The sequence below is a fragment of the Cajanus cajan genome, chromosome 3 (assembly GCF_000230855.2).
Source record: "Cajanus cajan strain Asha chromosome 3, NIPB_CcT2T_4, whole genome shotgun sequence".
Lineage (NCBI taxonomy): Eukaryota > Viridiplantae > Streptophyta > Magnoliopsida > Fabales > Fabaceae > Cajanus > Cajanus cajan.
Window position 1 is genome coordinate 33,825,314 of NC_138519.1, and position 18,769 is coordinate 33,844,082.

An 18,769-nucleotide genomic window follows, 5' to 3' on the forward strand; every position below is an offset into this window, starting at 1 on the left:
GTTTTTTTTTTTTGTAATTGTTGCTTTTAAAATTAGAATTTAATTAAAATATATTAATAATGTAAAAGTTTTCCATATTATCGTCTAATTACATTTTGTTATGTATTGTAGTTTTATTTTATCTTTTTTGTAATGATTATTTAAAAATTATACTTCAAATAATTTTTGATTATTTATAAAAATTAAACTCTTAAGATTATTCCTCATATTATCTTTCGTGCTAATATTTTTCTCCTCCCTCCAAATTAAAATATTTAATATTATTTTTTTATTAAAACTAATTAGTAAAAGACCTTGGGAAAACCCTATGTGACAGAAGCAACACACTGCGTTTCATAGTCGTTGATGTCCACGGTGACAGAGTATACACCCTTTCTTTCATCAGGTACCTCTCTTTCTAGTGTTTTTCTAATCGAATTCATAACATTTTTGGTGTGAATGAAATTTGTGTTCCATTTGAATTATTTTATGAACATTTTATGAACTTAATCGATTAATTGAATTTGATCGAATTTCATGAACCGTTTTCAAAAGTTAAGCATATCGGAAAATCATTTTGAAAAGCTCATAAATCGTGTTCTTAAGCTCTACACGCCTCGTTCACTAATCCCTCCCCTTAATCGAACGCACCTTTGCCATTTTTTTTTCTTCTATTATTGCGTTGTGTAAAACATGAGTGCTTTGACTTGCTTGAAAATGTGAAAATGAGGTTGATTTCGATTGAGGTGTCAAAATATAAAAATTGAGATGTTAAATGTTGTTGTAACTCATCATTGGGCTGTTGTTGTTTTTATTTTAATATAGAATCTTGAATGTGTGTGAATATGTGATATTTATCTAGGATCTGAAGTAAGGATAATAGTTCTTGATGAATGATGAGGGTATGGTTGATGAAAGTTTGAAAACTTATAAGGACTCTCTCCGATTCTGATTGAGATTGTTTTTGTATCGTAACATAGATTAATTCCTTTTAGAGAACATTTGGTATATGATATTTTTTTTATGTTTGAAAATTATGAAAATTTATTTGGTTAATCATAAATATTTTTAGGAATGATGTAGAAGTTACAAATAAAATAAAATATTATTATTATAATACTTTTTATTTTTATTAAGTATTATTATTATTATTATTATTATTATTATTATTTCATCTTTTAGTAGTTACAACATACAATACTAATACCAAATGGTTAGTGCATGATACCCAATTTTATTCTTTTGTATATTTATACACTTAACAAGTTGTCCTAATCTCAATTGGTTTGAGATGTGATAGAAGTTCTAGTCATGTAATTAGGTTATAAACCTCTAGTATAACCTTGTGAATGTGAGCCATAAATTCCTTTTATTAGATGGAACTTTTTAATGTGATAATTATGGTAATTGAATTGGGATAGAAATCTATTTTTCGAATAGTGAGTCGTAAGATTATTAAAACATGTATTCAATGATCTATAAGTCTAGTAATATGAAATGCATTGTTATAATAGTATAATATTAAATTCATACTAAATATTCTGGTATTATAATTATTTCACATTAAAATTTATAATAATTTTTCTATTAGAATTATTTTATATTAAAATTTATATCGAAGTTAAAAGTAAATACTGAGAGGCTGCTGTGGCTTAAGATTAGGGTTGCTGTTGTCATTTATTGAATTAGCGGTACACTGTCCGTTCTGACCATTTTCAGAGAGTTTGGTTGCCAAACACACCGCTCGAGGTGCGGCGGCCCTTGAAGGGGCGTTAGGGTGTTGCAACTCCTTCTGGGCTTCACCAAATTGCTTGAGCAAGAATGGTACGATTCTTCTCTAAGTTGCGATTCACATTGCGATTATTCAACCACCAAAACGATTCGTAATCGTATGTTTAGTATCGTGCTAAGACATTTATCCATATGTTATTCTAGATTGCACTGGAATAAAATGGTGATTCAACCGGTCTATTTTTAGCATGTTCCAGTTGTGCACTTAATAATTAATACCAAGTTATTGCCAAATGTCATGAATATTTGAACAAAGTGTGGCTTGAACATGAACTTGGAATTAATTACTATTTATTTGCTAATATGAAAATTCTCAGACATTATATGATGGAAAGACTTCTTCAATGAATATAACTTGAGCCTTTCAATGCAATTTGTATGGTCATATGGATCCTTAATGGCATGGGCAAGTATTATCATTTGAAAGATCCAGAAGTCTTACTGTTGTGTGGTTTTCCTCTGATGAGATCCCACTCGTAAACTGCATATCCACATTTTATGGGATATCTCTGGAAATGTTTCCTTTTGCTGTTGGTCTTGGTTTCTATCTTATCTTAGTGTGTTAATTTTTATTTGAAATTCAATTTTCATATTGGAATACAATACGGAGATCTTTGTTGAGAGAGATGAGATTGCATATTGATATGCTTTAGGAGATAAAAACATGTTGTATGCATGTATGTTGTCGTGGGTAAGTTTCCAACTTATCCATTATTTGGTGCTTTCTTCATTTTGTAAGTGGCTTGTAGGATAGGCTTTACTCTTGGAAATTGACAGTATCCAGAATTATTTCATAAAACTTATTTAGTTAGGTACACATCAAACAATCAAACTTTTTGTTCAAGACTTAGTAATTGTGTTGTGTCATGTTTTCTTTAATGTGACATGAGATCCTCTTGTTTATCCAAGTGTGTGGCGAACAAAATCTTCAATGTTTGACAGTGTAGAGGAAGTTTATGTAAAGGGAAATTATGTTTTGTTAATAATGGGCTGGCCCACATAGTGAGTTAGGGTGAGCTTATTTATAAACAGGGTCAGATTAGCATATTTTTAAAGTGAGTTGGCACATGGGCTGACTCTAGCTCACTTGGCCTATGAGCTGAAAAAATCATTAAAATTAAGGTCCCTTTTCCCAAGCTATTTTAGTCGGGTGTATTCATGTCCTAAATGCTTTATATTAATGGGGGCTAAGAACCAATGTAAAAGTTTAGAAAAGCAGGGTTAAATTTTGCAGTAGTTTAAAATAAAGTGATAAGAGATACCTTTCAAATTTATGGGCAGGTTAAGACTTGATGACAAGGACAAACCAGTTATTGTGTTATAGAGAAGAGTTGGGCCCAGGGAAAGGGAGTTAGGCTGGGGCATAAGAAGGTCTGGTGGATATATGAATATGAGTTGCATGTACTAGCTGACTTTGTGTCAAGAGGGAGTTCAAAATATATATCATGACATTAAATTATGGCTAAGATGCTTTGATGCTTAAAAGTTAGGATAGTAGTTGAGATATTATTTTCTTTCTCTTTGTTTTGGAGCTATTTTGCATAAGAATATAAAAAATAAAAGTAAATGAGTGATAAAAATTAGGATATTACTTAGATTGGCTCTATCCATTTAAAACGTCATTCAAAACCATTGTTGTGCTTCTTAATATATATATATATAATAAAAATAAGAAATATTATAAATTGTTAATGGTTTTTATTTATGAGGCTGAGCCATATAATGTAACAGAGATTCTTCAGGAAGGAGGCAGTTTGCATGGAAACTCCCAGCACCAGCACCACTCCACAAGAGCTGTGCGATCCACCAATCGCTTGGGTAGCCACAACCTAGACAGATGAAAAACCATGAAATCACAAGAACTTAGAGAGCAAACATTGATATTAAATAAACAAAAAACTAATTCTCATCTAAACTTAAGTTGTCATGTAAAGACTCAACTTATGGGTTCAGTGTGGCATTTGGATGTTCCTTTGGGTCTAGTGCTAATTTGCTATATTTATTGTTTTGCTCCTTTATTGTCTGGTTTGATATGTCAATATGCCTTCCTTTATTTAAGCTTATATGCCTTCAACTTTTGACTATTTATTACTCATACAATGACACTTTTATTCATTACTTGATGCTAATTGGCAAGATATATTTTATATTTAGGCAACTAAAAAGGAGAATGAAAGCAAGCTAACTATGAACTCATTTCTTGTGCATCAGGTGCTTTTGATCCCTCTGTTTGTGTCTGCTGGTGAGTATGATGCTTCACTTTATTTCTTTCATTCTTTGTAAGCTTTAGCCTTTAGCTGACTAAATTCAAATCAAATTAAATAGAATGAGATCTACATATGGAAGTTGGATTTATTTTATAAATAATATTTTTACCGGTATATTTTTTAGAACATTGGAAATGAAAATCTTGACTATGAATATTAAAGTTTGATTGAGTTTGAAAATTTTCAATTTACATTAGGTGGTTGACAAGGAGTTATGGGTGAGAAACTCATGAAATATGTCTGTTTTTTATTAGTTAAAGTATTAAATTTGACTTCATACATGAAATAAATCCTTCTATTTACTATTTCTTTTATGTTTTTTTAGATAGGAATTTATTTTTTGTTTAAATTATGAACTTGTCCAACTGAATTAAAGCCTCAACTTTAACCATAAAATAGTAATAGAAAGTGAAAATTGTGGCTCTAACTCTAAGTATTCTATCTTGTGATACTAATGTTTTGGGATGATGTAGGGAGAGAGTGTCTTAATTTGGCACTTTTCTTTATGTTTTGATAAAAACAAAGGTCACCGACTTCTTCACTAAGAGAAATTAAAACAATATACTTTCTAACACATTTTTCTAAGCACTATTATTTGAAATTTATTATAAATTACACATTTGGGTATGGTCCATTCATTATTTAATGAGCTCCCAAATAAACTAAATAATAAAATATTCAACGTTGGTAAAAGGGTTCACATAAAACGTTCATAATTGTTCTTCAATATCCAAAATAATTGAAAATAAAACTTGAAAAGTAAAACTTAAGAGGTTACAAAATGTTTTCAAAATAATAAATGCAACTCCAAATCTATATACAAAATCCATGTTCTAGAAATCCTTTGCCCCGATGTCACAATATTAGAGCATACCTGTAAATCAACTTTTGGCATTCCAGATATCACTCAAAGTCGAATCTTTCTTGCCTAAAACATCCACAAATTGTACGGTGAGAAAAGAAAATATCTATATGTAAAGCACATAAGGAAAACACAACATATCATCTCATTATAAAATATTCATAAACATTTCAATATATCATAACTCTATCAATCATGCATCATCACCACGTCACCATTCGCAATCACACCAATTTTCACACATCTTGCAATTAACCCTATGCCAAGGTCACGCCTGTAGCAACTCTTGCCCAAGGTCGTGCCACCCCTGACATAAGTATTAATTGTCTCACACATCCCACCTATGCCAAGGTCACGCCTGTAGCATCTCTTGCCCAAGGTTGTGCCACCCCCGACATAAGCATGAGAAATCATACATCCTACACTATATATGCCAAGGTCACGCTTGTAACATCTCTTGCCTAAAGTCGTGCCACCCCCGACATAAGCATGAGGAATCACCCATCCCATACTATGCCAAGGTCACACCTGTAGCATCTCTTGCCCAAGGTCGTGCCACCCCTGGTCATAATGTGAGGAACAACAATCATATAACAATCACAATCATCACAAAATCTTACTATGTCAAGGTCACGCTACCCTTCAGCCTAGGGTCGTGCTCATCCCTGACATCACACTGTGTCAAGGTCACGCTACTCTTTTAGTAGCCTAGGGCCGTGCTCACCCCTGGTCATCAGTATGAGGATCCACAACCACATCTCATTCACATTCCACACATCTCATTTCATAACTCAAATTCATATCACATACACAATTTCATATCAGATACATAACAGATAAGTCCAACAAAATAAGGGTTTACACACCCCTCAAGCAATTCACATCTAGATCATCAATTCTTAACAAGTAATATAAGAATAACATTCATAAATTAATATAACACTACAAGAATTTCGCGGATTAGCGAGGGAATTTAGTGAGGGATATAAACCCAAGCTATTTGCTCGCTAATTAGCGAGGGATTTGAGAGGAAATGTTTCCCTCGCTGGTCCCTGACTAATTAGCGAGCAAATAGCTTGGGTTTATATCCCTCGCTAAATTCCCTCGCTAAATAGGAACATTTTGCGACCAACCTTTATCTCCTCGCAAATCCGTCGCTGAAGTTAGTGCTTATTTAGCGAGGAACTTAGGCCCTCGCAAATCCCTTGCAAATCCCTCGCCAAATTATGAGACAAAATAGAAAAATGAATTTTTCATCTAGCGAGGGAGTTTTTGTGTCGCAAATCCCTCGCCAATGAGTTATAAGAATAGCCCTCGCAAATGCCTCGCAAAGCCTTCGCAAATTAGTGAGGGAAAATTTTTTTCGCTAATCCCTCGCAAATTTAGAGAACAGGACCCTCGCAAATTGTTATTAACTCCCTCGCAAATTTAGAGAATAAACCCCTTGCAAATTGCTTTATGATGTGTTTGGATGACGTATTTTACAAATTCAAGAAATTTTAAATTCTTGGCATTTGAATTACTTTGATTTCAATTTCTATCATTCTTAAAATATTTTGTTTGGATAAGTCAATTCAAATTTCTCAAATTTTAAATTAATAGGTTGGATATGATAATTTGATTCCACCATGGTAAAATTGATTTTAAAAATATATTTATATGTTGAGAATTTTTAAATTAAATTTTATAAAAATAAACATTAGCTAATTTTTAAATATTTAATAATTTTAAAAATTAATATTAGATAATATTTAATAATTTTAAAAATATTTTTAAATATTCAATAATTAAAAACATGAAGAGATAAGAGATAAGATAAAATAGGTTAAAACCCTTATTTGGTCCCTCATAATATTTTTTTGTTTCAATTTAGTCCCACTTTAATTTTTGATTTTAATTTGATCTCCAATAATTTAAATTATTGCAATTTGGGACTTCTGTCCAAATAATTTAAACGGAGTTAACTGTTGGCTACGTGGATGCCAGGTGGATGCCACGTAGATGCCACGCAGATGATGCCAAATTATATATATATATATATATGTGTGTGTGTGTGTGTGTTTTCTTCTCAATAAACATAACTCTACTTTCTTGTCTCTAGCCACATTAGTATGCTATAATACTTTTCGTTTTTATAAGTTTTTTGTTCCAAATATTATTTTATTTTTATACAATTGTAATTTTAGTACATTTATATCATATATAAATAAATCTTAAATGAAAATTTTATTATAATGTTGTGAAAAGAAATACTACTTTTTAATGTATGTATTTTACTACTAATGTATTTTCTATAATTAATAAATATTGCATGATTATGTAGAGAAAAAAATACACTTACTTTTTCTCAAAAAAAAAATATAAAACACGTATAATATTAAGTAATATTCGTTTCAGTAATTTGAATTGTAAAAATTTTAATCAACTTAATTTAATTTTTTATTTAAAATTATTGAAAATAAAAGCAATATTAATATTATAAGAGGTAAAAGTAATAAATACATAAGATTTAAAACAAAACTAATTGCATAGAGTAAATATTTCACTTTATTTTTAATTTATTTTAATTTTTTTTTAAATACAATTATTTTATTATTTTTAAAACTAAAACAACAACTTAATTATTACTTTGGAATTTAAAATAATATCATATTAAAATTGTAATAATATATTTTTTTTGTATATTTTTATCAGTATTATTTCTATTTAATTTTTTATTTATTTATAGTTTAAATTAAATACATTTATAAAGATAAAAGTTATTTAAATTTATCAAATAAAAAATTTAAAATACTTGTATTTAATAATATAATATGTTTAAAAAATTATATTAACTAATATTTTTTATACTTATATAAAATAAATGAAGAAAGAGTTATTATCGCTTTATTTTTTTAAGTTTCTCTCCAACTCTAAGAGTGAAATTTCCTTCTTCAAATTTCAGAAACCAAGCTCACAAAGAGGAGGTGAAAGGTGAGGTGAAGAGGAGGTGAGTGTTTCGGAAGGTTTCGGAACGTGAGCGTGAGTGTGGCATCCCCTTGAACGGCGTCGTCCAGTAGAGCAGAATCAGTTCTTCCTTCTGGTTAGTGCTTAGTTGACGGTTAATTTCCCTCTCTTGGTCTGCCTGCTTGTTCGCACTGTGGCAGATATTTTTGCGGGTGCAATCTATCGTCTTGTATTAATGTAAGTTAAACCATGTTTCTTTTTATTTTTTTCCTTTTTCATTTTGGGGGTGAACATTGTTTCTAGAAAACCTTGCTGCAAAAGCACCGAGGTTGATGTATTCTTATAGTGAACTGCTATGATATTGTAAGAAATGTAACAGATTTTGAAGGTCTTTTAAGTGTTGCTCTGCATTTCAATAAATGAATCTTTGGAAATTTTAGCTGGCTGTTCGTATTGCGCATTAGATTACGATGTCAACTTTCTAGTTTTATATATTTGTATGTGCATAAATTAACATAAATTTCTGGCAAAGTTTTAAATAGCGGTTACAAAGATTCTTAAACTCGTTAAAATATACTTTGGACACAATATTTTGACTTGTTAAGAACGTACTGGAAGCACGTATCACAAAAATTATTAAATCTTTAGGGGTAGAATCTATCATATTTGGGTAACGAGTTTTTTGTTTTATGTTTTAAATAGAAATTAACATAAATTTAATGGAAAATTAAAAGTAGAATATGATTTTCTATTTATACTTGTTGATTTTCAAACTTAATTTGACTTGTGCATTTTCTTTTCAATGAAGCTAATCAGGAACAGGGACATTGAATGGTATCCACAGATTGTTGAGGTGGGCTCTCTGAGATATTATGCTTGTTTCAGCTGTGTATATCTTGTTTTGATACAAAGCTAATTTTAATTTGACTGATTAAAAATGCAATCATGTTTGTGTGTTTTATAGTTTGAATCATAATATATTGGAGTGTCCTTTTTGGGAGTGAACTAGAAACCTTTTATCTTCAATTAATAGTTAGATACCAAATAACCATGTTTCATAGAGATGAATACAAGTAGTTGTCTGTTGAGATTTGAGATGGCAAGCTTAGAGAAACTATTGCCAATACAAGAGTCAGTGTGGCATTTTATAAAGAAATGTGTATAGTACTCCTAAATTCAACATCCAGTTATTTTTTGGTTTTAGATTTCTTAAATATGGTACAGCATTAAATTAATTTTGCTTAATGAATTGGAATCGTTAAGATATGTTATATCCTGATTTAAAAGTATTCACACATTGCCACATAAGAAACACATGTCAGTCAACAGTAAGGATAAGAAAATAAGGTTGGAGTTCACAAAAACAAATCTGTCCTGTATCACATATTGAGGATTTTTAGGGGTATCTTTTCCACTAAATAGAAGTTTAAAATTTGGAATTCAACTTCATGTTTCAATTATTAACCAACCCTTCCCAATAGATAAACATATCAATATCTTATTATGAAAAATATACCACTATTGCACATTATCTGATTTTTCTAAAACGTCAACATTCAGAAGATCACTCCACCAAAAGTGTTTGTGTAGTAGACAAGAGAACTTTTACTGTCACCAAACGATTGGTTCTACAAAAAATTGCTTACATCTTTACATTCCTTGCCCAAATTATAATATGTCTAGTCTCTAGACATGAACTCCTATGAATGAGGCTTTCAACTAAATTTGATAAAGTTAATTATGAAGATACAAGAAAATTAAAAAAAAATGCATATTTTTTAGATACACTCATCGTAAGGGGTGCAGGACATGTATGGATGTCTTCCTTGAAGGATGTATTGGATAAAGTAAGATTAAGTGTAGAAAAATGAAACAAGAACTAGGAACACTTATGATGTTCCTAATTATTGATTTAATTGTTTGACTAGAAACTTGTCCTCATGCCAGGATTTAATAATAGCTTAAAAATTGGGACTATTTGGGGTTGAAATTCTCTTTATTCAATAGAAATAGGACTACTAAAATGTTCCTATACAGAGATTATTACATAATCAGATAGTCTTGAATGACTTCTTTTTGTCTCTCTCCTTAGCTTCTCCCACTACATCCTCCTCTTTTTATAACCTATCTCTCTTTTATTCCAATTATGTCCATTTCTTATCACTATCTTCTTTGCATTGAAATTTTGGCAATAAATCACTATCAGACTGATAGATATAGACAGAAAAAGGAGAACTAAAACCTATGAGCCAACTCTTCAAATGACCGTACACCTACAATGACAAGGATGACACACTAGAGCATTAGACCAATTAAATTGGCTGAAATGATTGTGTTTAGATAAATTGAGAACAAACCAACATCTTTTACTATAACATCTACATCATATTACGGCAGGATATTTCATTTTAAAAACAATGATATGAGAGGGTTTAAAAACTAAACAACTCTTACAAAATAACTTCATGACCGAGATGACCTCTAGCCAGGGTGACCAGGTGATGGAGATATGCTTTGTCATCTCCATAAGAACCATACTCATTTTCAATCTGTGTCATATAAGTTAATCTAATTATCCTTTCATGAGATAAGTGGTTATTGGTTAACATTCAAAAGAGAAGAAATGCCTAAATCTTAAAAAATATTCAATCATGCTGACATTAAGTCCAATTGTAATCAAGAAAATCCAGCAATCAGGAATTCACAACAGTAGAGTAATAAATATCAATTAAAATAGAAAAGTGTTGGCCAATGGCAATCTTTTTGATAAATGGCCAATATTTAATTAGATAAAAGGAAAGGAAAAATAAATATGCTTTTTCTTGTAGTGTAATAATCAATAAAATTACCAATTTAATAACATAAATGTTAAAACCCCCAATTATTTCAAAACCTAACTCACAGGAACTTTTCTACAATTTCGTTCTCTTTCCCAGATCATCATTCTTACAAATTAAATATATATTTCTAATCCTTAGCATATACCGAATCTAATGGGATCATCAATTTCTCAAACAGAAATAATCCAATTTTTCCAAAACCTAGCTTACAGACACTTTTCTATAATTTCATTTTCTCTCCCAAATCATCATTCTTACAACTTAAATATATATTTTTAATCCTCAATACATGTAAAATCTAATGGGATCAACAATTCCTCAAATAGAAATAATTATAAAATTACTCATAATCTTAAGGGACTCTTCCTCTACCCGATTCCCTCATGTAACTCTACATACAAATAATTCCCTTTTCTCCCGTACCTAGATAAACAGCAGTCAAAACTAAAATAGAGATCTTCTTGGTCTTCTCCTCTAAGTGCCCCTCGGTCTTCAGAGAGTGTAGAAGAGAAAAAAGAGAATGTAGAAGAAAGAAGTCAGAACTGAAAAAAAATATCCTTTTGGGAGTGCCAGAGCACTCAATCTATAGACATCAGGATTCGCGGAACGGCTCGTTTCAAATCCAGAACGGCCCGTTCTGGAATCTCACATCATGTGTAAAATTCACATCCAGAACGGCCCGTTCTAGGGTTGCAATTAAACCTATAACGACAATCTCTGGAACGGCCCGTTCTCATCCTTGGAACGCCCCGTTCCAAACTAAGAATCATAGGCAAATTTAATGATTTGGAACGGCCCGTTCCAATGTCGGAACGGCCGGTTCCGGGCTACCAAAAGTAGGTCTATTTAATAGTTTGGAACGGCTCGTTCTGGCCTACTAAATCACCTTAATTGGGCTCTTGGCCCAGTGAAAATTGGGCTATTACAATTACTTATCACTTTTCCTTTCATAATGTTTACATATGATATTTGTAACTACTTGATGCATTAAATTTCATCCATGTTTAAATAATTTTTTATTTATTTGTTAACAGCTCAGAAAAAAATATAAACAATGCATTTCACTTTAGTTTCTTTTTCTTTTTGCAAGAGCTCAAAACATATTATGCTTGGCCCTAAACACTAAACCGAATCCTAAGCCCATACATCAAACTAACATTGTGGACAATGCCAATACCCTTGGAAGTGGTTCACATTTTTCACAGCAGAAGAGGGAGAGAAAGTCTTTTGTTTTGGGTGAGGGTGTGGTTCCTCGACGGAATTTTATTTTTCTTCGACCCTCCTTTTGATTTTCCCCGAAAGGATTTTATGATCAACTACAAAGTTTGTCATAAAAATCTATGCTTCTCTTTTCTGTTGTGCATTTTGAATATCCAGCAACTTCCGTCCATTTAATTTGGTTGGATGCTGTACTACAAATTGATTTGTCTTATGTTTCTTCTAACATACTCATGTTCTATGTTAGCTTAAGTTATTTTGGGTTTCCGGTTTCATTCGGTAAGAGTGGTGACTTAGGACATGTAAAAGATAATTATTGAAAGTTTTTGAGTAAGTATCAAATGAGATTGAATGCCCAATCACTAATTCTATAAATTTATTTATGCAAAATGTTGTCATTTTCTCGTTTATATTTTTCATTCCAGATTTCTTATTATTTACGTATGGGGTGTTAATGATTTACATTTGTGTTAAGCTTGACCCAATCCAAGGAAGTTTGGTGACATTCAAGCTTTGTTTTGTGATGCAAAGTTGCTGGTAAGCTATCTAGGGAATCATTTGGCTAGCATGGACATAGCACATTGCTATTTAAAGGGAAATGCTGATGCTGTGGAGTTTTGTCCACATGATTCCTACCATAATGTTTTAGCGGTGTCTACTTACACATTACAAGAAGGTTGTCAGCCCAGTCGTCATGGAAGCATTTCACTCTTCAATGTTGACGTGGACATGGGCCACCTTGACATGGTTTTTAGTGAGGAAACCTCTGGGATTTTTGACATAAAGTGGAATCCACCTGGAGGGCATGTGAGTCCTTTTCTAGCTCAAGCAGATGCTGATGGATACTTGAGAATTAAAATGCTGCAGGGTTGCTGTAATGGAGTTGAAGGTATGGATTTAGCCCTTGATTCGTTTCTATGAAACTATTTTTCAGTATGAAAAATGTACTCAATAACATTTACAGTTTTATTAACATAAAAGCTTTTCAAACTTGGGAATCTAAGGAAACTTGTGAAGCTTCCATAAACTTGACTTATAGGCTCAATTTTGTTAATGCATAAGAATTTTCCTAACAAACAAATATTTGGAAAATTATGATAATATCCATACAAAAGGTAAAAATACCTATAACAAGTCATAGTAGAGACACAGACTTGGACTTGCATGCATGTACTCGAGTTGAATTATCATTTGTTTGGCTCCAAAGCTAACAGTCCATCCATGTTATTATTAAAACGTCAGAAAGTATAGTTATGTGGTTTTGCTACATGGTATGTTGGAAGGATATTGTGGTGTTTGTGTTGCAAGTTTTCCTTATGAAAGCACAACTCTTCAGTCCTTATTGGCTGTGAAAATCTCTCTATATCTCACACTTCCTTGCTGCTTTTTATGGGTTGACTTGACAACTTTGGATTAATGTGATGTGTGGTTCACAACGGATGCTGAATTCATAGGGTCATTACAATAGAAGAATGACAAGTTGCCAACACTAAGCTTGATAACAACAAAACTCCATGCTACAACCAAGCTTCAATTGGTTAACACAACAAACAATGGTGAGGGTTTGAGCCTAGTAAAATGTTGCATTTTCTTTGGCTTCATAAACAGCACATACATAGGCAAGCATAAACACTCGCTGTGGGTCAAAAATTCCATTTGGTTTCAAACTCGCTAACTCTTATTGACTTGTGTTTATGTCAATTTGCACGACTTTACCAATTATACCTAAGTTTATCTCGAAAGAGACTATGACAGTGAGTTGGTTCCCTGTACTTAGAATTGTAAACCGTTTGAATTTATAGTATGAATCAACAGTTTGATAACAATTTAACACATGTAGTCAAAACAGTGATACTTATATATGACATTCCTTCTATCAGGTTTGGTTCCCATCTATGACTATGTTGGGGATTATAATCTGTTTCTATTTTGATTACCGGCTCTTTTTAAATGGAAGGTTTATTCCTTACGTACTCTGCAATACTACTTACACTAATTATTTGACCTTATAACAAGTTTCGTTACCTTAATAATTTTGTAGCAGCTATTGTTTTTCATTATAGCAATAAGATATGGTGTCTTTACATGCATATTGCGAAGGAGTTGTCATAGATTGGCAGCATGCTGGATATGCTTTTCATTTATTGATAAACTCATTCACAACATCTAAATTATCTTATTTTTGAAATTTGTATTTTGGTCAAGAGATGTGCTCTCATTCTTTTGCTCACTTGTATTAAGCTTTGCTATTGACTCTATGCCAGGGGTTAATCTAAAGGAGATTACAAATGAAAAAATCAGTAACAATATGTGCTTGTACCTGGATTGGCATCCTTCAGCCACATCCATCACAGTAGGGCTTTCTGATGGCTCTGTGTCTATTGTTTCTCTTCTTGAATCAAAGCTGGAAATTCAAGTAGAGTGGAAGGCACACGATTTTGAACTTTGGACTACCTCCTTTGACATCCACCAACCAAATTTGGTATATACTGGCTCTGATGATTGTAAGTTTAGTTGTTGGGATTTGCGAGATAGACCTCCCAATGTGGTATTTCAGAGCTCTAAAGTCCACAAAATGGGTGTTTGTTGCATTGAGAAGAGTCCACATGACCCAAATATCTTGTTAACCGGAAGCTATGATGAACTCCTAAGGGTATGGGATTTAAGGTCAATCTTGAAACCTGTTAATAAGACTTCAATTAATTTAGGTGGAGGAGTTTGGAGAGTTAAGCACCATCCCTTCATTCCAGGCCTGGTCTTGGCTGCTTGTATGCACAATGGTTTTGCTGTTGTCGCCATTAAAGGCGACAAAGCCGAAGTATTGGAAACTTACAAGAAGCATGATTCTCTTGCCTATGGAGCAGGCTGGCAGAAAGGAGATGCAAATCACATTGATGGGAAAACCAAACCACTTGTGGCCACTTGCTCATTCTATGATAAACTTGTCCGGGTGTGGAGGCCAGGTAATGATATTGTCTTGTAAATTGATAGCCTAGTTGGAAATGTAATGCATAGCTCTTATTTTTTTATGGATCATGGTTGCATTATATGATCCTTTCACTTGCAATTAATCGTTTATACTCACTCATTCACAGCTTGAAGGATGAGCTAACGTGTCACTCTTTCATTACGGTAGTTGATTGATCTTGATTTAATGGTTACAGACAGAAAAAGAAAAGTAGAACAACCTATTTAACTACAAGTTTATATTTACACATTATGTTTTTGTTGTTAGTATACAATTTTTTGTACTATAATTAAGGGGTATATCACGAGAAATTTTTTTTTTTACTATGGAAAATAAGAGTAATAAATATAAATTATTAGTTCATATTGGAATGGTTGTACGTGTTTGTATTATACTTTATAAAATTATAAGTATGTATTTAATACTTCTAATTGAACATTGTTGGACAAACATCTGGTTATATTTTTTTAAAAAAAATTGTTAATTCAAATATACACCAACTTTTTTTTATTTAATAATTAAATATTTTATTTAAATAGTCATTGTGCTATACAGCAAGGTATTGCATGGTTAGTAGATATTTTTGTCTCTTAAGTATGTGATTAGGAATTTGATATCTATTGATATGTATGAAAAAAAAAATATTCGGAGAGGTCAACTTATTAAATGAATTTTAGTATCTCAAGGGATAAGTCTTTAACTTTTAACTAGGAGATACTTTGGATTAGGTTATTTATTTATTTTTTTAAAATATTTTGTTCAGGTAAATTAATTTAAAAAAATTTTAATTTCAAATTCTTAATTTGGATCGGTTAATATAATGTTCAATATATGTGAAATTTATTTTAAATATATTTTTTGAAATTTTAAATTTAAATATTAAATTTTACTGAAAATAAACATTACTCAATTTTAAATATTTGTAACTAAAAGTATAAATATTTACATTGGTATCTAATTTAAATATTGAAGATGAGATAAATGGAGTTTAAAAACAATGAAGTTAAGAGTGCAAAAAAATAGTTTAAAAAATAATATAGATAAACAGAAGAAAAAAAAAGAAATCAACGAACAGTAATTAGAGAGAGATATAGATTCTATTGTTTTTTTTTTCTTCATATATATTATTCACACAATATTCTAAAGGTGAACCAAGGACTAATCATTGTAAGCGAAGTAAATTTCATTGACAAATCTTATAAATTCTTTTAAGTAAATACAGCAGTCCTTAGTATAAAGATTAAATTTATTTAAAATTAATCGTGTTACTCAATGGAATAATGAATCGATAAAAATAGTTATATAAGATTAATTTAGTTAAGAGAAATTTATTTTAATGATAACGTACATAAAAATGTTTATATATATATACATATACATTAAATATTTTTAATTTAAAAGTAAAATAATATTTTGAAAATAATTACCAAGTATTTTATTTTATAATTGATTAAATAAAATTTAATTATTAAATGCAAAAGAAAATATTTTAAAAAAATTTAATATCGGTATTAAATAGTATTTTTATAATATAAAAAATAATTTATATAAATAGAAATCAATAAAGTCAATATATATTAAGAAGAAATTCATAAATAATACAAAATTATTTAATAAATATTTTTGCAACTAAGAATTGAAAAGCATAATTGTAAATTAATAAAATGAAAAAAATGAAATATAAGTTAAATTTAACTATTTTATTTAAATAATATAAAACTAAATAAATAATATTAAACTATAAATATTATAAAATATAAAATTGTATTTAAATGTATTATTTACTCATTTTATATATGTTGCTTTATTTTATGTAATCAATACATTTGAAAGATGATATGCAATACTTAATTATATATAAAATTAATTAAATAAATTTAAGTACTAATAACAAAATATAAGTATTTGTAATTCTATATTATTATTCGATGATATTTAGAAAATAAAAAATAATTTAGTAAACAATTTATATCTTATTTTAAATATACCCTTAAAATAATTATTACCTTTTTTTTTATACCAAAAATATGTATCATCTAATTAATTTCTCCTTCCATTCCTTTTCTTAAAGTGTCGGTTATTTATTTATTTATTTATTATTTATATATCATTTTCAAAGTTTAAAATAACGTTAATTACTCTTTTATAAATCAATTATACTCTTCCCATGAAATTGGAATTAAAAAAAAATAATATACATTTATTATAGAATAAAAATAAAAAGGAGGTATATAACATCTTATTTTTTTTAATGGATTTTTTACCTGAATCAATGAATTTGAGTGTTTGATACTCAATGAATGTTGTATGAATAATATATCATGTCTTTACCGAATGTTGGAGTGAAAGAGACAAATTGGTGGATGTAGATGGGTTTTGAAGGCCTTATATCCCGAAGCTCATGATTCTATGAAGTATAGAATTTGTGACAACACCGGTACACATTCATGGTGTCAGCTGTAATAAATGCAGTTTTCTACAGTGAGAGTGAGGAGAGTCATGTAGGACGCAAGCATGCTAGAGATGTCTCTGAATTCTTTGTGTTGAATGAGAGGGTGTCTTTGCCTAGTGCCATGTTGATGACACCTTTGAGAAGGGATGACTTTGGGCATGACTTGCATCATGTTGGACAATTTTGTTCTAGAGGGATCTCTAACTCCTTAACACTAAGCATGAAAGTAACCACATCAGGTGCAAGCATTACCATGTTAGGAATCTGCCAAAGAAATCCATGATTTCTTTGCATTGGAAGTGAGTTCTATCTCGCTAGGCACCACACCATTACTAGCTAATTAATGTTAGAATTTAAAGAAAAGAATAAGAGAATTAGTAATTGCGATTAATCAAGTGAAGAAAAAATATGAGAAGAGATTAAAAGTAAGTGAGGTAAAACGTATGATAATAATGAATGTTATGATGTGTGATGATGTTATTGTGATGATGGATAGTGATAATTGATATATAAGATGATGTTGATGATAATAATTGGCGATGGTGCTTATGAGATTTATAAGTTCAAGCTACAACTGATAATGATGAAATCCAAGCAAGGCTTAGTATTTTGTGAAAAAGTTTAGACTTTGCATTGGTTTGTGTATAGAGTCCATGCATTACATACTTTCTTTGGTGAGGTTGTGTGAATCTATGTAGGAGTCATCTACCTAGACCTTAGAGTGTTATGGTAGGGAGTCTCTAATGGTGGTGTGAGGTAACCAAGGCCAAGTATAACATTTCAACTAGATTCTTGTAGACATCCCTTGGTTGAGAGTGGATTAAAAAGGCATTTACAGGAGTAGATCAAGTACATGAAGATGAGTAGGATGGAGGAGAAGCCTAAGCCTCATGCTTCATTTGCCTTTTTGGGTCTTATAGTGTGAAATTAGGGCATTGAGAGTTTTATGGTTTCTTAGTTATAATTGAAGTCATTTTACACATGATGATTTATATTTTTCTTTTAGAAGTTTTGTATAAAAGGTGTCTTATTTTTGGACTTTTGATGTTATTTAATTATCTTTTATGAAGTGGTTTTGTTTCAACTGTTATGAACCCTTTAATTATGAAGTCATATTTATATATTTTATAATATCTTAGATTAATTTTCTATTTATTTTAAAAGTCTTTATTTATAATGTTTTGAGATAGAAGGGTGTCACATTTTGTGATATTAGAGCAAGTTGGTTTATTCGATCAATGTGTTTTGTGTGTTCATTATGTTTCTTTGTGTACTTTGAGCTTATAATGATGTTTGTGTTGTTTTTAACCTTGTGTACTTTTTTTGTGAATTGGAAAAGTTATGGTAGGAAGGAATGATGGTGTGTTAGTTGATTCCCCATAGGCAATAGCTAAATTGTTGGGGAACACAAATGTTGTTGGGACTATAATTGGTTGCCTAGGTTTC

General features: G+C 30.6%; 1 protein-coding gene across 10 annotated transcripts; it reads left to right on the top strand.

The window, feature by feature from the left end:
• Window positions 1-323: 323 nt before the first annotated feature.
• Window positions 324-15,118, top strand: LOC109805911 (uncharacterized). 10 transcript variants are annotated; one of them, XM_083070844.1, is made up of 7 exons: window positions 324-385; window positions 1,699-1,803; window positions 3,982-4,012; window positions 7,844-8,082; window positions 8,654-8,698; window positions 12,379-12,792; window positions 14,168-15,118. In XM_083070844.1, exons 6-7 carry the CDS (start codon window positions 12,471-12,473, stop codon window positions 14,884-14,886), a joined length of 1,041 nt encoding a protein of 346 aa, XP_082926970.1. In that variant the 5' UTR covers window positions 324-385; window positions 1,699-1,803; window positions 3,982-4,012; window positions 7,844-8,082; window positions 8,654-8,698; window positions 12,379-12,470; the 3' UTR covers window positions 14,887-15,118. The 10 variants fall into 10 exon arrangements, 9 of the variants coding, with proteins under 9 accessions (XP_082926970.1, XP_082926973.1, XP_082926971.1 ...); XM_083070845.1 differs by lacking the exon at window positions 324-385 and adding an exon at window positions 3,502-3,588 and having other exon boundaries at window positions 1,640-1,803; XM_083070847.1 differs by lacking the exon at window positions 1,699-1,803 and having other exon boundaries at window positions 361-385.
• The last annotated feature ends 3,651 nt before the right edge of the window (window positions 15,119-18,769 follow it).